A 25,410-nucleotide genomic window follows, 5' to 3' on the forward strand; every position below is an offset into this window, starting at 1 on the left:
GTTGCTTCACCAAGTCCCCCGCCTGTTCCAACAGGACCGAGGAGTTGTGTTTAACCTGTTGTACTTCCTGAATGAAAATCCCTCTCAGATGTGCCTTAAAAGTCTCCCATTTCAAATGGGCGTCATGTAGATGTCTGTGTGTTTTGAAGAAAACCTCGATCTGAGTTGCTATTCCCTCCTGTGAAACAAAGAGTTTTAACCAGAAAGCATTCAGCTTCCACGGGGCTTTAGGTAGGTTACTGTGGGGTCTAGTAATTAACCATAAAGTTAGAGGGGAGTGGTCCGACACTCCTCTTGGAAAGTATTCCACTTTGGATATGTTGCCTACCAGATTTGGGGTACCTATGCATAAGTCAATACGTGATAGCGACCCATGGGTCTTGGAAAAACAGGAGAATTGCTTGCATACCGGGTTACGATTGCGCCAAATATCTATCCATCCCACTTCTGCAAGTAGACGACTGAGAGCAGTGCCCCGTCCACCCCCAGGGGGCTGCACTGGTGGATGTCTGTCTAGTTTAGGATCTAAGTAGCAGTTGAAATCACCCATTATTAATACTGGAATATCCGGTTTGCTAGCTAAATAGGAAATTAACAATTGTAATACCTCTCTGGAGAATGGAGGGGGCACATATACAAAAGCTAATATCAAGGTAATCGTATACAATTTACAGTGCAAAAACACAAATCTACCAGATATGTCTATTAAGGAGTCTAGCTCCTGGTACACTAGGGCTTTGTGTATCAGTACACTCACTCCGCGTGAAAAAGCGGAGTAGGTGGAGTGATAGGCTTTGCCGACCCAGGCATATTGCAAGAAACCAACTGTATCATCCCGCAAGTGGGTTTCCTGCAGGCCAACTACAGCCGGATGGAACCTCCGCAGTCCGGCTGAGATCATAGATCTTTTTAATGGATCGTTAACTCCCCGAACGTTCCAGGTCACTATGGGTGTATCAGACATTGCAGAAATTCAGTCCAGTTCCTGTCCGTGTAGCAAGGTCCCGTGTTGTCCCGCAGCACTTCCTGGGATCTCCAGTCGGCAATCCATACATAAACTGAAGTGGCCAGCCGGCCACCTGGGTCACAGGGTATGATGGTGATGCAGTTCAAACAGTGGAGAAGCAACAAAATGTCACAGAAATACTGTATAATCATTTGTAGAGTGAGGTGAACCAGGTAGTAGGTCCAGGAAAAATAGAGAACCTGTGGAACAATCCCCGCTGATTTTGTCACGCGGAGGGGTATCAGATTTTGTGGGGCCCGATAGGCCTTAACCGTGCCAACAGGGCACAACTCCTCAAGCCATAACAACAGTGGCAACGTGGAAAGTTCAGGTGCGGAGCACATCCGCCATCCATCCAAGTGGTTATTCAACACTTGCAGTGAGCTCATAAAATTGAGATTCCTTCGCTGGTACTAGGTGATAAGGAAAAGTCCTCTGTAAAAGGAGAAATAACGACGGTATAATGTGGGCGCCCATTATTCCTGCAGCGAGCAGATTAAGTGAAGTCATCCATCCTCATTTTCGCGTCTGCGATGACGCAGGTCTTGCTCGTTTCGGTCCAGCCATCCTGCAGCATCTTGCGCGTTTTCAAAGAAGTGATTCTGATCTCCAGCTGTAATTCGCAACTTAGCAGGGAATAGCATTGCGTATTTAAGCTGTAAGCGTTGCAGCCGTTTCTTAACATCTGCAAATTTGGATCTTCTGCGTTGTACTTCGGCTGAGAAGTCGGGGTAAAAGGAGATTTTGGTTCCATTAAACTGCACAGCCCCTTTTTCTCTGGCTAGTCGTAGCACTACTTCACGGTCACGATAATTAAGGAGCCTGGCCAGCATCGCTCTAGGGGGATTCCCAGGTGGGAGAGGTCTTGGCGGCACTCGATGTGCCCGCTCTACTGCATACAGGGGAGAGAAGGCCTCTTTGCCAAATATTTCTTGCAACCACTCTTCGACGAACACCGTGGGGTCCCTGCCCTCCACCTTCTCCGGGAGCCCCACTATGCGAACGTTATTGCGTCTCAGGCGGTTCTCGATGTCGTCAGTCTTTTCAAAAGCCTGGTGTGCGTGTTGTGCAGCCCCCCTCACATCTCTGTTTAAATGAGGCATCTGATCTTCTATATCACTTACTCTCCCCTCCACTGCCGTGGTTCTCTCCCTGATTTTTTGAATGTCTTGACGGAGGAGAGACACAGTCTCCTTCAGTCCTCCAAATTTTTCTTTAAGATCATCCACTGAAGCAGTGCATCTATGGACTGCATGTAAAATTTCACTGAGCGTAGGCTGGGGACTGTCTTCCACTTGTAAATCAAACAGGCCTGGCATAGGATCTGGAACTGAGTCCATAATGTCTGTGTCCTCTGGCCTGTCTGTGTCTCCCCTGCCTGTCTGCTCCATGGACACTGCTGGGATCTGTGTGCTGGTCTGTGTGGAGTCAGCAGAGCCTGCCAGTTTCTGTGCATAGTATAGCATATCCCTGGGTTGGTCTTTGGTTTTAGGGGGTTTCTGTGATTTACCCCCCTGGTCTGCTTTCTTGTCCTGGCCTCGTGGCGTTCTCTGCGGCTGAGATGTCCAGGCGCCATCTTGGAAGTCCGGAGCGGCCGAGGCCGCGGCTTCACCGCGGTTCCCACGGGTCATCATACCCCCTCTCTGCAGCTGTATCTGTGTCCTGGGGTGACAGGAAGGCTGTAGCTACCGAGCAGTTCAGTTTTTGGGCGCCGGGAACAGCGAGGAAAGGATCGTTAGGCGGATCAACAGCGGGAGCTCCGGTGAACAGGTCTGTTCACATGCCGCGCTAGGCCACGCCCCCCACCTAAGGGTGTTCTGATAAGTTCTAGCTTGCACTCTCCTGGGTCGCAGACCATTTGGCTCAGTCTTTACAGAGTAGTTGAAGAAATAACACATGAGTTTTGCTCTGTTGGTGGAAAATGAGTGACAGGAATCTGGAGCGGCAGATTAACATCAAATTTTGCGTGAAAATTATCAAATGTGTGAGTGAAACTTTAGCTCTGTTACAACAGGCTTACGGTGAATGTTCCATGAAGAAATAAAGTGTTTTTGAATGGCATAGGCGCTTTAAGGAGGGGTGTGAAGATGCCCACGATGACACAAGAAGTGGGCAACTAAAAGAGCAAAGAGCAGATGCAAATGTAAAAAAATGAATTGGTTACAGAAATGTGTTTGGAGGAAAAGACGGGAACACTGGCCTGACAAGTGGATTCTCCACCACGACAATTCTCCTGCACATGAAGTGTTAAGTGTTTTGGTGAAATCCTGGCCCAGAAATTCATTCCGAAATGTAACCAACCACCTTGTTCCCCTGACTTAGCACTCTGCGACTTTTGGCTGTTTCCAAAATGTAAAAATGCCTGAAAAAGACGCAGATTTAATGACATTCTGGACATCCAGCATGGCGCGACAGAGATACTGCACAGCGCTCCGGAAAACAAATTCAAGGAAGGTTTCCGGCAGTGGCATAATCAGCTGGGATAGTGTGTCACCTCACAAGGGGGCTACTTTGAAGGTGACAACAGCCGCTGGTGTATAGGGAAGCAAACATTTTGTATTTTTTTTTTTACAGTCCATTCCAGGAATTAACTTGTCACACCTCATACATTAGAGTGGAAGGGAGATGAGTATACACACATGATGGAAGGGAGATAAGCTTACATCCATGGTGAAAGGAGATGAGTGTGCATTATAATAGAAGGGGAGTGAGTGTACATTAGGTTACAAGGGAAATGGCTGTACACCCATGGTGGACAGGAGTTGAGTGTGGACTCATGATTGAAGGAAAATGAGTACCCAAAGTAGTAGAGAGATGAGTGCACAACTTCAGGGGGCAAAGAAGAAGAGTGTACATCTAGGCAGGGATAAGTGTACATTATGGCAGAATGGGGATGTACAGTAAGCCCGGAGCAAGAGACAGAAAGAATAGGCGTAGGGCGGGCATGACAGGGTTAACAGGGGAACTTGGTGATGAGGAGTTAGTTGTTAGGGGGTGTGTGATTGGACACTTTAGTGTAGGGGTGGAGCAGAGGTATTAGCTGGGTGAGAGATCCCGCCCCAGCTCAGTTGCGTGGAGAGGAGCAAGCGTGATGGCAGCGGTGGAAGATTTGTTTGCCCGGCTGAAAGCAGAGGCGGCGTCCAGAGGGCCTGGATGGCTGGAGGGTCGTTTGGCGGCGGCGTTGGGTGAGTCGAACTCAGCGGCCACGGGGGGAGAGAGCGCAGTTGTGAGGGGTAGGCGATCCAGGCCGCCTACTCGCTTCTCGCCCGACGTCACGAGGTCCCTCCCCGGGAAGTCACAGAGGAGTGGGGCGAGTGCGGGTAGGCCGGTCTCTGGGCCTCCCGCGAAGCGGTTAGCAACTCGGAGCGGGGGGGGTTCTAGTACGGCCCCCCCCCAGGCAGACATGGCACGCGGGACGGAAGCACAGCGGGAGCAGGCGGGTCAGGCGGCTGCAGGCCCTCCCGCGAGGATGGCGGCGGCACAGCGCAAGAACGAGGATGTAAGGGGGACACCGAATGGAAGAGGACAGTCTTGCAGTCCCCGTCCCCGTTCACCGCGATCGGTACATACAGGACAGCAGGGCAGGGCGGGTCGGCCTGTGGCAAGGCTGCCCGTTCAGCGCACGGCGGTGCGAGCGGGGGGGAGGGCTGGGTGTCAGCCAGGAGTCGGCCGGGGCGGCGACAGTGACGCGGCAAACAGGAGAGCCAGCAGGCCTATTGCGGATGCTGGTGGAGAAGGTTCCAGAGTGAATAGCCAGGCCCCAGGCCACCAGACGGCAGGGGTGGGGTTACAGTGGAGGAAGGAAGTGGCTGCGGCAGCTGGCCGCTCGAGTGCGGCGGTCGGTGGCCCCAAGAGGAGAGACGGGCAGGAATGGGACCATGGCAGCGGCTGCGGTCGGCACTGCCCAGATGAGGTCGTTCGGCCAAGAAAGGCGAACAAAAAATCGGCAGGCGGATCTTCAGCGCGGAGGAGGAGGGAAGGGCACAGCAGATCCTCGGCATCCAGTGATGAAGCGGCTGGGGGGCCATCAATGATCGGTGAAGAGCTGGGCGAATACAGATCGGAAGGTGAGCTGTCGCAGTCGGACAGCGATGGACAGCGAGAAGAGCTGGTGGCGGTGGAGACGGGACCCTCGGCTGGTGGACTTCCTCCCAGGCAGCGGGGTAAGACGAGTTGTAATGATGCCTGTGTTGTGGGGTGTGCTGGGGGGGCGGGGGGTAGTGAGGGAGGGTGGGGCTCAGCGGGGCGGTCGGCCATGACCGCGCCTGTGTATCCGGCCGCGCAGGTAGCAGACCGCGCATCGGCGGATGCAGGGCTACAAGGGTTTGTATCGGGTTTGAAGGAGCTATTAAAAAGGTTTGAGCCAGGGCCAAGCGGGAGTCAGTCTCCGGCGGCGGCATGGGTTGACCCAGGGGAGGGGCGGGGGAGCCGAGAGGGCTCGGTCCTAGACACCGGGACTCCTTCAAGGCCCGTGGAGGAGCAAGCGGCGCCGGCGACTGTGGTCGCTGGGGTGGCAGTACAGGCGGAGGTTCCCAAGACACCAGAAGGGGCAACGGGTGAGGGTGCTAAAAAACAAGACTTAGTGCGTTTAGCTGATGCTGCAAAATGTGAGGTGTATGTGTGCTTCGAGGGGCCGCTAGGGGCGCATTTGAAGTCAGAGGTGAGGGAAAAAATTTGGAAAGGGGAGTATGTAGAGATTTTTTCGCTCTTACCCCTGGAGAAGTTTAACTTGGATAGAGTTAAGCCGGAGGATAATAAAAAAGAGGATGAGGAAAAAAGGAGGTATAGGCTGATACCTAGGACGTTTGCGAACTGGCTACAGGCTTTTGCGATCATGGCCAGTGTGATAGGAGAGAAGAATCCTGAGCACTGTTCGGCTTTATTTTGCTATTTGGACGCCGTGGGAGAAGCTTACAGAGTCTACGGGGGCACGGCATGGCTGCGTTACGATGAGCAATTTAGGCAGCGGAGGGCCATTCGCCCAGCATTGAGGTGGGATCATAAAGACATCAGCCTATGGATGCGCCTCATGACTTCGGCTAGGCTGATGGGTCAGTTTTTTCAGGGGGGGGCCGGTGGATCAGCCAACCCCGGACAGTCGGCCACAAGAAAGAAAGGGGTTTGTTGGCAATTTAATGAGGGGTCCTGTAGATTTGGAGGGTCGTGCAAGTACAAGCATGAATGCTCCGGTTGTGGGGGAGGGGGGCACCCGGTGTCGCGGTGTTTCAAACAAGGCAAGGGCCGTGCCAGTGAGTCTGTTGCAAAAGGGGACAACGCCGGTGAAAGTGGGAAGGATGGAGCCCTTCCTCGATAGATACCCTGATAGGGTTGCAGCTGGGCTGTTAGCCCAGGGTTTTTCGGAGGGGTTTAGAATTCCGTCTCGCTTGGTCGATACACCACCGCCGGCTCGGAACTTGAAGTCAGCGTTGCTGCATGGGGACGTGGTTAGGGAAAAGTTGCTAAAAGAAGTTAGGTTGGGCCGCATGAGTGGCCCTTTTGCAGCATTACCGATTCCGGAGTTAGTGGTGTCCCCGCTAGGAGTGGTGCCGAAAAAAGAGCCTAATAAGTTTAGGTTGATACACCACTTGTCATACCCGAAAGGGGGGTCGGTGAATGACGCCATTGACCCAGAGGAATGTGCGGTATCTTACACGTCGTTTGATGCAGCGGTATTTTGGGTTAGAAAGTATGGACAGGGGGCGTTGTTGGCCAAGGCGGACATAGAGTCGGCCTTCCGTTTGTTGCCGGTGCATCCGGAGAGTTTTCGTTTATTGGGTTGTTGTTGGCAGGATGAATTCTATGTGGATCGTTGTTTGCCGATGGGGTGTTCGATATCCTGCGCTTTATTTGAAAAGTTTAGTTCCTTCATTGAGTGGGTAGTTCGGGACGTCGCGGGATTGAACTCTATCATCCACTACTTGGATGATTTTCTCTGCGTGGGTCCCCCTGGATCGACAGTCTGTGCGGTCTTGCTGGCGACGTTGGAACATGTTGCGGAAAAGTTTGGCATCCCGCTAGCCCCGGAGAAGACTGAAGGTCCAACTACGGAATTGAGTTTTTTGGGTATTATTCTAGACACCAGAGCGATGGAGTGTAGGCTACCCGAGGACAAGTTGGCGGCGTTGCAGGAGGAAATTCAGGGTCTAATCGGAAAGAAAAAGGTTCAACTAAGGGAGTTACAATCGTTACTAGGTAAGTTGAACTTCGCGTGTCGGATTTTGCCTATGGGGAGAGTATTTTGCAGGCGGCTGTCGGCGAGTACGTCGGGTGTGGTTTCGCCAAGACATTATATTCGTTTGTTGAAAGCTCACAGGGAGGATCTGAAGGTTTGGCACACGTTCCTGGCTAAGTTCAACGGCAGGGCGCTGTGGATGTCAGGGCCTGTGAGCAACTTTGATCTGGAGTTGTTTACAGATGCGGCAGGGGCAGCAGGTTTTGGAGCCTTTTTTCAGGGTAAGTGGAGCGCGGGGCCATGGCCACAGTCATGGAAGGAGGCAGGTCTGCTGAAGAACATGCTCCTGTTGGAACTGTTCCCGGTGGTGTTAGCTGTGGAGTTATGGGGCGAGTGGTTCAGGAATTTAAAAGTTAGGTTTCATGGTGACAACTTGGGAGTGGTACAGGTGATTAATAAAGTATCGGCAGCGTCACCGCCGGTGATTAGGTTACTTAGACACCTGGTTCTGAGATGCTTACAGCTAAATGTTTTTATATACGCGGTACACCTCCCAGGAGTTGAAAACGTGGTGGCTGATGCTCTGTCTCGCTTTCAGTGGGACAGGTTCCGGGAATTGGCACCTGGGGCGGAGGAGGAAGGTGTCCCGTGTCCAGACTGGCTGTGGAAGATTGCCTTGGAGGACTAACAGACTGGATAAAACGGTCGGTGAGCGATACGACGTGGGCTGCATACAACAGGGTATGGCAGGAATGGGTATCTCTGCTGAGACAGGTACAGGTAGGGAATGCAGAACGGGATCTTCGGTTGTTAGTTTTATACTTTGTGTCCAGGAACTTAGAAGATGGGTTGTCTGTGTCGGGTATGGAGAAGAAGTTGGCAGGTTTGGCGTTTTGGTTGAAATTTCAAGGTTTGCCGGACTTTACGAAAGATTTTTGGGTCAGGCAGGGTATGAAGGGTTATAGGCGGGCCAAGCCGGGGAGGGACTCCAGGCGGCCTGTTTCGTTCCAGTTGTTGGGTCAGTTAGTTGGATGTTTAAACAATGTTTGCTCGACAGGATATGAAGCGGTGTTGTTCAGGGCGGCATTCGCCTTGGCGTTCTTTGGTGCATTTCGGATCAGTGAGTTGGTTAGCCCCTCAAAAAGAGAAAAAGGGGGGTTGGGGGAGTCAGACGTCCGATGTGGGGAGGACAGGTTGGCCATATTGATTAGAAAGTCAAAAACAGATCAGCGGGGCAAGGGTAAGACCGTGCAGGTTTTTGCGTTGCCCGGCTCTCCCTTGTGCCCAGTTAAATTGGTGAGTGAGTTTATAGCTATACGCCCGGGGGGGGGGGAAGTCCCCTTTTTAAGACACCAGGATGGCTCGTTTCTATCACGATTTCAGTTTAATGCAATTTTCAAAAGATGTTTGGGGGTATTAGGTCTAGAGGGTGAAAAGTTTTCATCACATTCATTTAGGATAGGGGCAGCTACGGAAGCGGTACGGTGGGGATTGGATGATGCAGCGGTAAAGAGGATTGGGAGATGGGAATCCAGGCGGTTTAGGTCCTATGTTCGCCCACAGTTAGTGATTGGGTAAAAAGTAAAAAAAAAAAAAAAAAAGTGTGAATAATATATATTAAATAATACTGTTATGGGACTGACTGTTAATATGTTTGGATGTAATGCGGATATATTGTGATAGGTGATAATTGTTGTTAATTTATGGGAGTTATTGATGCATTAGGTGTCCTTTTTGTTTTGTTTTTTTTTTTGTTTGCTTTTCTTTGCAGGTCGTCAGCAATGCCTGGTGTGGATAGTGGGCCACTCGTACGTGTGTTGGGGGGCCAGGAGAGGTGATGCCAGACGGGATGGGAGACAATTGGGGTTTTCCAGGCAGGAAGTGTGTCTTAGGTGGTTTGGGGTGCCAGGCATGCTGTGGGGTAGGACAGTAGCAGAAGTTAATAAGTTCGCACGCCTGGACAGAGCGCCGGATGTGTTGTTGTTACATGTAGGGGGTAATGACCTAGGGCTACGGTCAATGTTGGACTTGGTAAAAGACATCAAGTTCGATTTTTGGCAGCTCAGGATGTCTTTTCCACATATGCTTATTGTGTGGTCGGACATTGTGGCGCGTACAAATTGGAGATTGGCCAGGTCGGTCGCTAAGATCAACCGGGCCAGAAAGAAGGTCAACAAAGAGGTTAGTAGTTTCGTGGTGAGGAATGGAGGGTTGGCTATACGTCACCTGGAATTAGAGGTGGATACATGGAGATATTTGAAGGATGATGGAGTACACCTGAACGATGTGGGGATTGATTTGTGGTCATTAGGCCTGCAGGATGGGATACAACGAGCTTTGAGGGTGTGGCAGGGCACACAAGGGTAAGGTTTTACCCTGTGTGTGCTGTGGCGTGATGTTGGTCTTTGCGGGGAAGGATTAAACCCCAGATATTTAAGAGATCGGGACCCATCGCTAGTATGAGGCCCGTTGGTGAGATTTCAGCTAACAAGGGTTTTAGCTTGAATGGGTTATTGGGGCACTGCGGGCTATTTGTTGTTTGTCTCCGAGCTAGCTTGTCAGCTGGAGGCCTAATTTTGGTATAGTACCGCAGTGCCTGAGTGTTTGGGAGTTTTTAAGTTTGGTGGGTTTTTCCCTGCAAAGACCAACGGGATTTAAGGATGTTTTCAGGTGTTTTACAGGATTATGTTACTGTTGAGTTAAATTATTATTATTATTATTGGTTTATATTTTGAATAAAGATTATTGGCTGCTACGGCCAATATTTTACTCCATAAGGTTGTGGTCTCGATTATTGGGGTGAAGGTTGGGTATGCAGTGATGGGAGAAGTTGATAAAAGGGGTAAGCAAGTCTCATCGGTTATACAATAGTCAAGTAAGCCCGGAGCAAGAGACAGAAAGAATAGGCGTAGGGCGGGCATGACAGGGTTAACAGGGGAACTTGGTGATGAGGAGTTAGTTGTTAGGGGGTGTGTGATTGGACACTTTAGTGTAGGGGTGGAGCAGAGGTATTAGCTGGGTGAGAGATCCCGCCCCAGCTCAGTTGCGTGGAGAGGAGCAAGCGTCCCACCCTCCCTCCCTTAACATGTGGTATGATCTGTTATGTAAAGGTTTGTAGTTGGTCATGATTTTATGGTATAGCAAAAAGTCGTGGCAGTGGCGTGATGTTGGTCTTTGCGGGGAAGGATTAAACCCCAGATATTTAAGAGATCGGGACCCATCGCTAGTATGAGGCCCGTTGGTGAGATTTCAGCTAACAAGGGTTTTAGCTTGAATGGGTTATTGGGGCACTGCGGGCTATTTGTTGTTTGTCTCCGAGCTAGCTTGTCAGCTGGAGGCCTAATTTTGGTATAGTACCGCAGTGCCTGAGTGTTTGGGAGTTTTTAAGTTTGGTGGGTTTTTCCCTGCAAAGACCAACGGGATTTAAGGATGTTTTCAGGTGTTTTACAGGATTATGTTACTGTTGAGTTAAATTATTATTATTATTATTGGTTTATATTTTGAATAAAGATTATTGGCTGCTACGGCCAATATTTTACTTCATAAGGTTGTGGTCTCGATTATTGGGGTGAAGGTTGGGTATGCAGTGATGGGAGAAGTTGATAAAAGGGGTAAGCAAGTCTCATCGGTTATACAATAGTCAAGTACATTATGGTGGAAGGGAGATGAGTGTGCATTAGGATAGATGGGGGATGATCACACACCCGTGGTGGAAGGGGCAGTGTGCATTCATGGAGGATGATAAAAGAGTGAGCACCCATGGTGGAAGGTAGATGAGTGTGCAACATGGTGGAAAGCAGAGGAGTGTACATTATATTGGAAGGGAGAAGAGTGTTTATTATAGTAGAAGGGAGATTAGTGTACACTCATGGTTGAAGTTGATGAGTGTACACAGGGCTTTTTTTCAGCTGGAACTTGGTGGAACTCAGTTCCACCACCTCTGGCTCAGGCCCTCGGCTCCCTGCTCACCACTGTCACTTGTAAACACTGAAGTTCAGCTTCTGTGTTTACAAGTGACCGCTTGTCTCCCAATGGCTCCCACAGATCTGATCTCCTAAGCGGCTCCCACTGAGTGCAGGATGGGGACAAGGGAGATGTAGGTTCCTGGGGTGCAAAGCAGATGCCAACACACCAGCTGAATACAGCAACAAAAGTAAGACATGTGGAAGATGGTGGAGCATTTAAGGGGGTGGGGAGATGGGGTGGGGGCAGTGGGGGGATTGCACGCCAAGGTCAGCAGAAGAGGAGTGAAAGTGAAATGTGGATGGGTATGCAGAGGTAAGCAGTTGTGGAAGAAGACTGAACTCTGCACTATGTGTGTAGTGCACCCCTGAACTCTGCACTATATATTCAGCGCACCCCTGAACTCTGCACTATGTGCATAGCGCACCCCTGAACTCTGCACTATGTACATAGCGCACCCCTGAACTCTGCACTATGTACATAGCGCACCCCTGAACTCTGCACTATATATTCAGCGCACCCCTGAACTCTGCACTATGTACATAGCGCACCCCTGAACTCTGCACTATGTACATAGCGCACCCCTGAACTCTGCACTATGTACATAGCGCACCCCTGAACTCTGCACTCTCTGTGTAACCCCCCAGAACTCTGCACTATGTACATAGCGCACCCCTGAACTCTGCACTATGTACATAGCGCACCCCTGAACTCTGCACTATGTACATAGCGCACCCCTGAACTCTGCACTATGTACATAGTGCACCCTTGAACTCTGCACTATGTACGTAGCGCACCCCTGAACTCTGCACTATGTACATAGCGCACCCCTGAACTCTGCACTATGTACATAGCGCACCCCTGAACTCTGCACTATGTACATAGCGCACCCCTGAACTCGGCACTCTCTGTGTAACCCCCCAGAACTCTGCACTATGTACATAGCGCACCCCTGAACTCTGCACTATGTACATAGCGCACCCCTGAACTCTGCACTATGTACATAGCGCACCCCTGAACTCGGCACTCTCTGTGTAACCCCCCAGAACTCTGCACTCTGTACATAATGCCCCTTTAAAACCCTCCCACATTGAAAGGTGTGAGTGTAGGGGGGGGTTTGGGGGGTCGTGGTTGAGTTCCTGCACCTATTTTCTGAGAAAAAACGCCCTGAGTGTATATTGTAGTGGAAGGGAGATGATTGTTTATTATAATAGAAGGAGATGAGTGTACATCCAAGGTGGAAGGTGCAGTGTACACTCATGGTGGAAAGGAGATGAGTGTACATTATGGTGTAACATAGATGAATGTACAGTATGTTATGGTGGAAGGGAGATAAGTGTACTTTATAGTGGAAGGGAGATGCGAGTACATACATGGTGGAAGGGAGATGAGTGTACTTTATAGTGGAAGGGAGATGCATGTACATACATGGTGAAAGGGAGATGAGTGTACATCAATGGTGGAAGAGGAATGAGTGTACATTATGGTGTAACATAGATGAGTGTATGTTATGGTGGAAGGGAGATGAGTGTACTTTATAGTGGAAGGGAGATGCGTGTTTATTATAGTAGAAAGGAGATTAGTGTACACCCATGGTGGAAAGGAGATGAGTGTACAAACATGGTGGAAGATTATGAGTGTACATTATGGTGGAATCAAAATAAGTATAAAATATGGTGGAATGGAGATAAGTGTACATTGTAGGGGAAGGGATATGAGTGTTTATTATAATAGAAGGAGATGAGTGTACATCCAAGGTGTAATTGGGCAGTGTACACTCATGGTGGAAAGGAGATTGGAAGTTGCTGAGTGTACATTATTGTGGAATCAAAATAATTATAAAATATAGTGGAATGGAGATGAGTGCATGTTATAGTGCAAGGGAGATAAGTGTACATCATAGTGGAAGGGAGATTAGTGTTTATTATAGTAGAAGGGAGATGAGTGTGCACTCATGGTGGATGGGAGTTGAGTGTATGTCCATGGCAGAAGAGAGATGAGTGTAGATTATAGTGGAAGGGAGATGAGTGTTTATTATAGTAGAAGGGAGGTTAATGTACCCCCATGGTGCAGGTTAGTGAATGTACATCCATGGTAGAAGAGAGAGATATAAGGTAGATGAGTGTACATGCATGATGTATGGGAGTTGAGTGTACATGCATGATGCTAAGAAACAAGCGTACATTATGGTGGAATTAATATGAGTGTACATTATGGTAAAAAGGAGAGGAGTGTACCCCAAAGGTGGAAAGAGGATGAATGTGCCTTATGGTAGAAGGAGGATGAGTATAGATCCATGGTGGACGGGGCACAGGAGTAAACTATGGTGGAAGAGAAGTGTGTGTTCATCAGTGTTGGACCGGAAATGGGTGTACACCCCTATTGGAAAAGAGATAAGTGTCCATGCATTATGGTGGAAAGGGGATGATTGTACACTATGATGGAAGATGAGTGTGCGTTATGGTGGAAGGGGGATCGGTATGCCGTCACAGTATCTGCATCAGCTGTAAAAATAAATATACGGTAATTATTTCTAAATAAAACAACTGAATATGGCTACAGTTTATTTCAAATTTGACTGGACTTCAGCTTTTAAAAGATTTCCACATCAAGAAAGTCCAACCACTATATAGGGGGCCTTGTGCCTTCAGGTGGACTCCACACAGATTGGCCTTCTCCACCCTCAGGATTAACCTGGGAGAAGCTAGTAGAGATTTAGCTTTGTGGTCTGTTTTACTAATTCACCTGGAGTGGGATTGGAAGCCATACACAGGTAGGACATCCAGACTTATATGCTTGGTTGTTGGGGGCCGAATGGATATCTTACTGTAAGAAACAACACTTAATCCTCTGAGATATGTGACTTTACCGGCTAATTCAGTTATCTGCATCCTTATTCCTTTGCTTTTCAAATAATGTTGTTATGTCTGTGTTCTAGGCATCCAGAAGTGGCTTTCTCACCGTACTGCGATCTGTCTGCTGTTGTGCCTTGTTTTGTTTACAGTTATCATTGTCCTCATTGTGAGATGTGAGTAATGTGTAAAATTTTCTGTATGGTGACATGTTGGGTGTATAGTGTTGGTGGGCATCTGAAGTACTGGGTTTTGGGTGGGAATCTGCAGAAGGGTAGAAGGGTGAACTCTGCTCACATAACTACCATGCTGCACTGCCATGTTACAGGTGACGTCAGACCCAGAAAATGGGTCATATGGAACTCCTTTCCCATTTGTTAGCAGGTCCCCTAGAGGTCATCAGAAGTCCCTCATGCTAGTGACTACAACCTTGTAAAACACAAGGGAATTGGAGTTGTTGACTCTCCTACCTGTAGGGAAGAGTCCACCATCTTGTCATTGTGCAGATACAGTAAGCCCAAGGCCTTACAATAGGTTTCAAAACCCTCTTGTATCAGGTAATGCAGTTCCATTGTTTCTTCCAAAATAATGAACGTCCAGTCAGAACTTGCTTTTCAATGCTTCGCTGAAGTGTAAACATCCTAACACATCCCAGCCTCGGGGTATGCGCTCAACACAAGAGGAGCCCATATTCTGTACATGGGGTTGCCAGCCAGCACTCAGTTTACTGCAGTCTACTATGCTCTCTCCATATCCTGAAGGTCCATTGTGACTCAATAAAGCCAGCCAAGAAGTAACCGTTGTGGCACTTTTCCTACCACATATTGGGAAACACCAAGGCTTCTCTTTCTCATCTGCCCCTTCTAATTCTCCTCCTTTCCTTTTTATGTCATCTTCCTGGGGAAGGAGGCCAGAACGTCAGTGATGGTTCTCATTTATCCTGGTCTACTGTATCCAGTAGTATTAATATAACTCCACTGGACTTGTCCTTTATTGTTAAGAACATTTCATTGCATATCCAAGTGGCTTTCCTACTTCAGATGAGTGTAAGGAAATTATGCCCACCATACCGGGAACATACTCCAGTATTTATACCCACCATACTGAGAACATACCCCAGTATTGATACCTACCATACAGAGAACATACCCCAGTATTTATACCCACCATACCCCAGTATTTATACCCACCATTCTGGATGCATACCCAAATATATTTAAACCCACCATGCTGGGAACATACATCAGTATTTATGCACATCATAACTAGAGCATATACTGTACAAGTAATTATAGCAATCATACTAGGAACATACTCCAGTTTGTATAATCACCATACTGGAAACATATTTAAGGTATTATAGCCACACCTTTAAGTTCTTCCACTGGGGACTCAAACTTCACTATTTCAGAGCTTCACCAAACAATGGATCTTCAGCATCCAACAAACTTCTGGAAGTGTCAGATGTCTGCATTCCCTGCTGTGTGCTGTGCTCCTACCCACTGGCAGCTACATCACTACAGCCCTGCGGGAATAAAGTAGGGGCATATTGCCCAGCAGGTGGAACCACAGCATGTCATAGAGGAGTTGTCATAAAATGTTTCAGAAAATGCTTGGGGTGCTAAAGGTTCTTCAGTGGTGTAACTCTAAAGACAATGAAGATCAGAGTCACTGGTGGAAAGACTGTTAAGTAAAGTAACTCTTCTATACTGTCATGCTGTTTTTATTTTTTTCAGCTTTAAAGCTTAACTTCAGCCAGTAGTAACAAATGGTGGCATGCCCCCCCCCCTCATCCTGATAGCAAGGATTAATTGATCCCTTAATCTAGGGGAGGTTTAAAGCTGAGCAGCACCTTATCACTTGTTCACCAAAGTCCCATAAAACTGCTCTTTTCCACGTCTGGCTGTAGCCTCTCTAACATCATTGTGTGTAATGCATGATGTCAACACCCCAAGTATTGGAGAGTTTGGGCTTTTGTGGGAATGAGGTATTTCTCTACTTTAGACTTTCCCAACCAGGGTTCCCCAGAGGTTGCTTGGGGTCCCTTGAGCAAAGAACAATTTCTTCCATTCAGATACATTCTCACTGTCACCAATCATCTATTTAGCTATCTATGAGGAAGCAATTCTGACTACCAATGTGAGGGGGATTCTGCCCATTGACCACCAACGTAAGGAACATTCTTACCACTGACCAACAAATGAGCATTCTTCCCACTGACCACTGGCACCAATGTAAGTGTAGCAGGGCCCCCTTGAGGGCTGCTTGGATTTATCTGTTCGTCTGCGTCGCCCTGACCCTGTGAACATTCCAACCCACCTGACACTCTGGGTTAAGACATCTTTTGCAAGCACCTTTAAATAACACTTCACACAAGTCAATTATATTTATATTATCTCAGCTTTACTGGAGTAAACAGAGAGGTATATATATATATATATATATATATATATATATATATATATATATATATATATATATATATATATCAACCGAGTTCTGGATAACAGCCCAAACTGGAGAGAGAAACTCCCCAAAAAAGACAGCTCAGAAACAATTCAACAGCTCACTATACATATATGTACAATGAAATACCATCTGGAGCAGATTGTCACCACACTAAAGAGGGGATCCCAGGCCATCCTATTCAACCTTTATGTCCTAATGAGAGACCAGACAGAACAGGGATAGGCTATGAGCCCTTTAATTTGTAACAACATCAATGTCTAAGATGCAAGCCTGATAGTTTTCACTGGCAGTTGGAACTCATTTGATTATATCCAATAAGGCTCAGTGATGTGAAGGCAAGTAGAATGGCTTAATCAGATAATTCTCCTTGAACAATTCTCTTGTATAAATGTTCATTCTGGAAGCACTAATGATTTCCTCTTCCAATAAAGTTATGTATTTACATAATGATTGTGGACCTTATATTGCTTTAAATGATATATTGATTATATAAGCTCGTTCATCATCCCACTCCAAATAGGCATCAATATGGAGTCACTCACCCTTTGTGGCTATGACATTCTCCGCTCTTCTAAGAAGACTAGCCACTAAATTTTGAATGGTGTCTGTGGAAGTTTGTGCTCATTTGTGAGGTCAGGTACTGATGATGGATGAGAAGGCCTGGCTCTCTATAGGTGCTAAGTAGGGTTGGGGTCAGGCCCCTGTTCAGGATACTCAAGTTCCTCCACACCAGTAGGGTTAAGGTCCCAAGATTTTCAGTAGGGCTAAGGTCAGGCCTCTGTGCAGGACACTCAAGTTCCTCCACTCTAGTAAGGTACACCAGTAGGGTTAAGGTGCAAAGGTGTTCATTAGGGTTGAGGTCAGGGCTCTGTGCAGAACGCTCAAGTTTCTCCACACCAGTACTGTTGAGGTCAAAAGATGTTCAGTAGGGCTGAGGTCAGGGGTCCATGCAGGACACTCAAATTCCTTCACACCAGTAGGGTACACACCACTAGGGTTGAAGTTTGAAGGTGTTTAGTACGGTTGAGGTCAGGGCTTTGTGTAGGACACTCGAGGTCCTCCACACCAAACTAATCAAACCACGTCTTTATGGAAATGTTGTATAAGAAGACCTGTCTCATTTAAATTTATCGCAAAGGTGATCAGTAGAGTTGAGGTCAGGGCTCTGTGCAGAACACTCGAGTTCCTTCACACCAAAACTGGTCACATCATGCTTTATGAAGCTGGCTTTGTAAACAGGGGCACAGTCATGCTGGAACAGAAAAGTTACCACAAGGCTGGCAATTGTCTGGCAATTGTCTACAGTGTCTTTGTATGATGTAGTATTAACAGTTCCCTTCACTGGAGACACCTGGCCTCCAGCACATTCATGCCATTGACATACATTGTATATTCAACCAACCAAATTATAACTTACCAAACGGTGGGCCAGTTACTGTAGTGAGGAGCAAAAGGCTAAAAATGCAAGCAGAAGTCCAGAATGTTCCTGGAGGAAATCATCAATGTCTAATATTGTGTGAGCTGAACCATCAGAAAGGAATTTATAGGGGCACATTCATGTTGGAACAGAGAAGGGTTTTCCCTAAACTATTACCATAAGGTTGGCAGAACACACTTGTCCACAATCTCTTTGTATCCTGTAGTATTAACAGTGCCAGTCTATCAGGAAAAGAACATTCCATGTGTGATTGCGCGTTGGCGCATTTGTACCAGAAGGACTATTTAAACTGCACTAGTGCAGTGTGGCAGTGCCGTTTGGTCTACTACATTCCTGTATTCCTGTTACCAATTCCTGTTGATCTTCTGTTGCTGACCAGACCTGACTCTAACTTTGCCTGAACACTGCCTATCCCTACCACTGGCTTGTCCCTGGATTACACCTCTGTCTTCTCCTTCTGCTCTTCAGTGCTGTTGTTACTGACCTTGGCCTGACTCCTGACTACCCTCCTGCCTGCCGCTTGAACCTGATCTGCTCGTTAGTTGCTGACCTGAATCAACTAACATCATCTTTTGCCTATCCTGCACCTGCACCTGCATTCCTGTATTCTTCTCTGGCTCCAGTGCTTCCACCAACATGTCCGATCCTGCCATCCGTGCATTCCAGATGCACACCAGCACCTGCCAGGGGAAGACTTACCAGGCACTCATGCCACTCTTTGCTCAGGCACTCCCTGTCAACTTACCAGGGACTCCAGAGCCAGTTCTGTAAGAGAGACATTTCTCAAGGGTTCAGGCTCCACCACCAGGTATGTTACACCGTCACTGGCAACACCTGAACTCAAAATGTTGGATCTATCTCCACATGCTTTTTTGTCCATAATAGCTGTGTTGGTCAAGTGGTGACAAGCTTTTGGCAGTATAGTGTATTTCCTTAATTACCTGTCTCTGCTACATCATGCAGACATCCCGCTGTCCAGCAATCCCAAGCAACCAGAGGCCACCTACCACATATTGGAGATCAATGTGACTGAGACTCCCAGGGGTGAAAAAGAGTTTCTGGAACCATTGAGAAGAGAGATGTCAACTACCAAGACTGAGCTGAAGGAGACCCATCTGGAACTGGAAAAGGCACTACAAGAAATTAGGGACCTGAAAAACCTTCTACTGAGCTGCCAGCGGGAAGATCAAAATGCTACAACCAATAGACCGACAACAGAGGAGGTGTTGAAGCACACAAGATTAGGGATGGACCAGCGAGAGATAGGTATTTTTGGGGTTTGTCACTTTAGGTGAATTTCAACATGCTTGGGATCACCTTAGCTCCACAATTTGACAAAAAAAAAAGTAAAAAACAAAAGCTTTAAAAAAAAAAAAAGTTAGAAGAAGGGACAGCCTTGATGGGCCACTTGGCCATTTTCTGCCATTACTCTTTTCTGCTTCTATTTCTAGGTATTTATCCAAGCCTTATAAAATAGTAAATGTGCCCGCGCTAGTATAGTGTCACATATAAAATATATAATATATAAAAAAAAAAAAAATACTTTCACATATAAAACACATATAATGTGATAAATAAAAACATACAGGTAAAATATAATGCAAATAACTATAAATGATAAACCACCAAGTGCATATAAAGGTGCGATCGTGGTAATAACTAATAAAAGTGCAACGTGCTGAAATATAAATATCAAAACACTTTCCAGTGACAAATGAGTGTATATCCCAATTATTAAATACAAATAACAAAAAACGTGAATAAATAGTGTCCATAAAATAAGTATACATCATGCTTCTTCTGATGGGTGTATAAATCACAACACGTGAAAACTGTGCTCTCCCGTGACACCCCACATGTGCTTGCGCTCACCTTCAGTCGTGTGACACAGTAATTAAACGGTGTCAAAATAAGCATTGGGGCCACTGCTAGGCTCACTCAGGATACAATGATGCAAAGACACTCCTCTCAGGTGAAACTGCTAGGCTCACTCAGGTTACAATGATGCAAAAACACTCCTCTCAGGTAAAACCAAGATCCAAAATCATAGAAGAAACAAACAGAGGGACTCCATAGTGCAATATAGCCAGGACATTTATTAAAAGAATAAAGCCCTCCAAGAGGGTACTCACATTGGATGGGTGCTAGAGTGCACCAGACTGTACAGGTAAAATAATAAGCAGCTGATCGTATGGCGTGCGGTATGGCATGTGCAATCCTCCTCCTCTGCTGACAGCCCCGTCCTACCCCTCCCCGACGCATATTCGGCACAGGGGTTTCGTGCCTTCCTCTAATGTGAGTACCCTCTTGGAGGGCTTTATTCTTTTAATAAATGTCCTGGCTATATTGCACTATGGAGTCCCTCTGTTTGTTTCTTCTATGATTTTGGATCTTGGTTTTACCTGAGAGGAGTGTTTTTGCATCATTGTAACCTGAGTGAGCCTAGCAGTTTCACCTGAGAGGAGTGTCTTTGCATCATTGTATCCTGAGTGAGCCTAGCAGTGGCCCCAATGCTTATTTTGACACCGTTTAATTACTGTGTCACACGACTGAAGGTGAGCGCAAGCACATGTGGGGTGTCACGGGAGAGCACAGTTTTCATGTGTTGTGATTTATACACCCATCAGAAGAAGCATGATGTATACTCATTTTATGGACACTATTTATTCACGTTTTTTGTGATTTGTATTTAATAATTGGGATATACACTCATTTGTCACTGGAAAGTGTTTTGATATTTATATTTCAGCACGTTGCACTTTTATTAGTTATTACCACGATTGCACCTTTATATGCACTTGGTGGTTTATCATTTATAGTTATTTGCATTATATTTTACCTGTATGGTTTTATTTATCACATTATATGTGTTTTATATGTGAAAGTATTTTTTTTTTTTTTTATATATTATATATTTTATATGTGACACTATACTAGCGCGGGCACATTTACTATTTTATATCTATTTACACGCAATGAAACGTGGTTCAGTGCTTGCAGCTTAAATAGTTTACTCCTTAGAGGCATTAGTCCATCTGTGGCTCGCAAGACACCTATATTTTATTTATCCAAGCCTGTTAGCTACCTGAGTTTTCTCCATTACCCAACGGTCCACCTCTCCTCCAAAAAGGGAATGCCTTAATTCTTTGAACACCCTGGAGGGGCAAGGCTCCTGACATTGGCAAAGCACTCTAGTGCTAAAGCCAGTGCCATAGCCAAAGCCAAGTGGACTCCAATCCCTAGGAACCAGTCAAAGCCGGCCCACCAAGTACCAAGTTGGGGAGAGGCAAATAGGCTTGTAAAAGTAACTCATCTCTGTGGAGTAAAAAATAAAATCACACATGCTCATGCAGTGAAAAAAAAATAAATAGAAAGTGCCAAGTGCAGGGCACATGGCTGGCCTTCTGTATGATATAACAATTTTTCCAGATTAACCAGATTCCCTGCCTAGGAAATGTGCGCAAAATAAGCATAAGTGACATGACCTTGTTCCCATGCCACACAGGGGGTCCTAAACCCATTGCATTTTTTGCAAACCCTGAGACGCCCAGGTAGCACCTCATCGTAAGCTTCTTGCATTCTTAACCCCTGGCTAGACAAGGGCAGCCCATCACCATTACAAGACATTAAAACCCAGTAGCACGCAAAAGCTCCTCATTCTATCCACACCTCTTTATATGACACCACTCCTATTTAAGAGACTCAGACACCTCCTGAAATTCTCCACCAAGGACAACTCTTCTACATCTAGTTCAGAACCTCACTAACTGATGCTTTCTTTTCTGTTTCAGAGTTTTGCCCTGAAGGATGGGTCCTCTTCAAGAAGACATGTCTTTGGATTTCCACTGAGCAAAACACGTGGAGAAACAGTTCAAATGATTGTGAAGAGAGAGATTCCAACCTGATCATTGTGCCGTGGAATGACACGGCTCTCCAGGTAAGTGTAGGTGATAGCGATCAATGATATAGTGTCATGTTGGGGATATCAGAACCTCAACTGACCTCTCTTATATTAGAAATTAACATTGACATTCTGTTTAGCACTTCCTGGCAGGAGAACAAGGAGGATTCTGGGTTGGAAAGGAATTGACCTGGAAGTGGCCAGAAGAATGGAGATGGCCCGGAGGTTATGGATCCACGTAAGTGCTAACACTCCAACACCGTATCCCGACAGTTGAAATAAAAAAAAAAAAAATGCTGACAGTGGTAGTGCCTACATTGAATAGAGAATTATAAGGAAAGTAACTAACACAAAAAGGTACAAAGTAGTGATGGCTAAACAATTTTATTATTACACAGTTTGCCAATACATTCTGCTTCAGGACCAGGAGCCCGGGGCTGGCAGTGTTTGTGTTGTGGAAATTTTATGAAGATGTATTTTAATATGTATTGTCATAGTGTCTCTCAGTGTTACTTCTCCCTCAACCCGCTCCAAAGAGCTGACTGGGACAGACTGGCGCTGGTTGAGATCCGTTTGGTAGTGAAAAGCTCCTTGGAAATGTAGAGAAGTGTTTGCGGAGTGGGGGTATGTCTGCCAGCGAAGGGCCACTGTGCTATGCACAGAACGATCGTCTGGGGGGGATGTGTCCGCTCTGCAAAGACATTGTCGGTTTAGCGGATGTACGCTCATGTCACCCCTGTGTGCCTGATCAACATATTTGGGGTGCCGTGGCATGCATCTGCAGATAATCTCCCATCCACACTGGACGGCAGTATAGTCTGGGTATGAACAAAGCAGAATAAGGATTCACGTAAAAACGGGAGTCTTTGAATCGTTGCGGTCGGGAGCAGCGTTCATAATCTCAGGCTTCATGTGATACAGAGACAGGGGGCTGGAGATCGTACATGCTGCCCCCGCCCAGACACGCCCATAAAACTCCCCTAGTCATTATTCATTGGTTGTTGTATAAAATCCTGTTGGAAGGATTTCCTCTGTTGACATTCATATCCTGTGAGGTCATATCCTGCGAGGTCATTTCCCATGGAGGAAGCGATTGGCTGTTATGGCGATCACTTCCTATTTGTCATTGCTTTTGTTGTTTTTGAATAAAAGACCCAGCGCGGTGCTCGGTGGGGGGCAGTTGTGCTGAAATGAGGACGTAAGCTGTGGTCATATCTGTTTACTTGGGGATTTGCGGGAAATAGAGTGATAGGTAAGATGCATTATACCATTAGACGAAATGGGCGCTTATTAGCGCAAAAGCGTATAGTGGGTTTTTCCACGACATTTGTTGTGCAGCTTTTTAGTGTGAAAATTAAACTTGGCCCTTCCTGACATTTAGTCTATTCCTTATACTCTCTATATTTAACACTCATCAATCTTAACACTTAACCCTCACCTGACCCCACAAGACATTAACCTTAAAGCGGTAGTAAACCGCCGTTGGTTTAAAAGTCCCTGCAAGGCAATCGCATAATGTGCTAGTAGCCATGGCATACTAGCATATTATGAGAAACTTACCTTAGAATGAAGGCCTCCAGCGGCGCGCTGTCACTGCTGAAAGGGCTGACATCTTCCCCCGGTCCTACTTGTGGGTTCGTGGCCTCCAGCTACATAAGTGGTTGGGGGCACGATGACGTCACTCCTGTGCATGCGTATGGGAGCCGCCGTATGCAGCACGGGCTCTGAAGGTCTGGCACTGTAAGCTGGACCTTCAGCGTGCATGCGCCCGTGATGTCACCGGCTGCACGCACTCTGAATTAACTCCCTCTGGACAATTGACACCTAACCAAAACCTCTACCTGGCCCTGTTACTGAATCCTAATCCCTTCACTCATTCCTAACACTGAACTATAATCCACACCTGACCATAACGTCTCATTATAGCCTACTATCTAAACCTAACACTTGACTATAACCCCCAGCTAACCCTAACACTTAACTATAGTCTCCTAACTGACCCTAACACTTAACCATAACCTCCACCTGACCTTAACCCCCATCTAATCCTACCTCCTAACTATAACTTCCCATCTGACCCTAACATCATAGAATAATCATTCAATTGACCCTAACACTTAACTAGAGACCTACCTGACACTTAACCATTACACCACCTGACTCCCATGAGACTCTAATTATTACCATGGGCTCTCTTAGGATTTGATCCCAGGACCATAACTCCCACCTGACCCTAACGCTTAACTTTAGTCTCTACCTGGCTCATACATAACCCCCCCACACACACCTGATCATAACACTGATTTAGCCATAACATCCCTCCAATCTGACCGTAACACTTAACCATAACCCCCCACGTGACCCTAACGCTTCACCATAATCCCCTGTCTGACTCTTATGGGCCATACATATGATAGGATTTTCCGACAACAAATGTTGGATGTGAGCTTGTTGTCGGAAAGTCCGACTGCGTGTATGCTCCATAGAACATTTGTTGTCGGAATTTCCGCCAACAAATGTTTGAGAGCAGGTTCTCAAATTTTCAAGCAGAAGAGCCGCACTGGCTATTGAACTACATTTTTCGCGGCTCGTCGTATGTGTTGTACATCACGGCGTTCTTGATGTTTGGAATTTCCGACAACATTTGTGTGACCATGTGTATGCAAGATAAGTTTGAGCCAACATCCTTTGGAAAAAAACCCATGGTTTTGTTGTCGGAAAATCCTATTGTGTGTACATAGCTTAACATTTAGCCATAACTCCCACCTGACCTTATTGCTTAGCCTTAGTAATAACCCCCATCTGACCCTAATGCTTAGCTATACCCCCACCTGACCCTAACAGTTATCCACAACCCCAGTCTTATCTGTAAAAATCTTTACATCTTCTAATAATACTTGTTTCCTGGCTGTCTCTAAATTCAGTGCTTACTGGATCCCTGACCCACAGCTAATGTGAGCCTAAATTTAATTGTAACCTTAACCCCTAACTTTGTATATAGATTACCATGACTTTATCTCTTTACAGATTGAGGGATCGCTGCTGGACACTGAGCGGTGGAACTCTGCGGAGTGTGACCTGCTCGGATAATCATAGATGGATCTGTGAGAGGAATATTGTTCTAACTTCATATAAAGGCTCCTCTTATAGCAATCTGGAATTCAGCCTGTGGAGGGCGAACTTCTCTTGTTACAGAAAATCAAGCTGAACAATGGAGGGAAACCTATATATAAAACCTGTGATAATTACTATCAGCTGCTTCCAGCATATAAATATTAACAAGGCTTTCATGGTTTTAGCTTTTATTTTAAAATGGGACTCTGTGTTCCCTCCAGCAGTTAGCCACATGACCAATTCCAAGATTTGGGGGGGACTGATGTCAAGGCAGGGCTGGCCATTCTGCAGCTGAAGAGTGCTTCTCTGCTTCAGCATAACTCATGTAGCCAGAAGTATAAGCTGCTGAAGAGTGCTCCTCCCCTTCAGTGGAACCCATGTGGCCAATAACATAAGCAGCTAAAGAGTACTCCTCCCTTTCAGTGGAACCCATGTGGCCAATAGCATAAGCAGCTGAAGAGTTCTCCTCCCCTGCAGTGGAACCCATATGGCCAA

At 46.7% G+C, this 25,410-nt stretch overlaps 2 protein-coding genes across 3 annotated transcripts in view; both read left to right on the forward strand.

Annotated features, from left to right (window-relative positions):
- The window catches only part of LOC141123580 (uncharacterized), a 49,242-nt gene extending 24,157 nt beyond the window's left edge, over positions 1 to 25,085 (forward strand). For both annotated transcript variants that reach the window (XM_073612064.1, XM_073612065.1), the window contains exons 4-8: positions 14,080 to 14,169; positions 18,864 to 19,166; positions 21,692 to 21,837; positions 21,942 to 22,039; positions 24,829 to 25,085. In XM_073612064.1, coding sequence (XP_073468165.1) covers positions 14,080 to 14,169; positions 18,864 to 19,166; positions 21,692 to 21,837; positions 21,942 to 22,039; positions 24,829 to 25,009 — 818 coding nt within the window. In that variant the 3' untranslated portion in view covers positions 25,010 to 25,085. The remainder of the gene's footprint in view (positions 1 to 14,079; positions 14,170 to 18,863; positions 19,167 to 21,691; positions 21,838 to 21,941; positions 22,040 to 24,828) is intronic.
- On the forward strand, positions 4,098 to 8,931 carry LOC141124103 (uncharacterized). Its single transcript, XM_073612187.1, has 4 exons — positions 4,098 to 4,191; positions 6,965 to 7,198; positions 7,313 to 7,459; positions 7,777 to 8,931. The coding sequence occupies exons 1-4, from the start codon at positions 4,098 to 4,100 to the stop codon at positions 8,754 to 8,756; spliced, it is 1,455 nt and encodes a 484-aa protein (XP_073468288.1). The 3' UTR covers positions 8,757 to 8,931.
- Positions 25,086 to 25,410: the final 325 nt, after the last annotated feature.

Source organism: Aquarana catesbeiana, linkage group LG01, assembly GCF_042186555.1.
Source record: "Aquarana catesbeiana isolate 2022-GZ linkage group LG01, ASM4218655v1, whole genome shotgun sequence".
In the NCBI taxonomy this organism is placed as follows: Eukaryota; Metazoa; Chordata; class Amphibia; order Anura; family Ranidae; genus Aquarana; species Aquarana catesbeiana.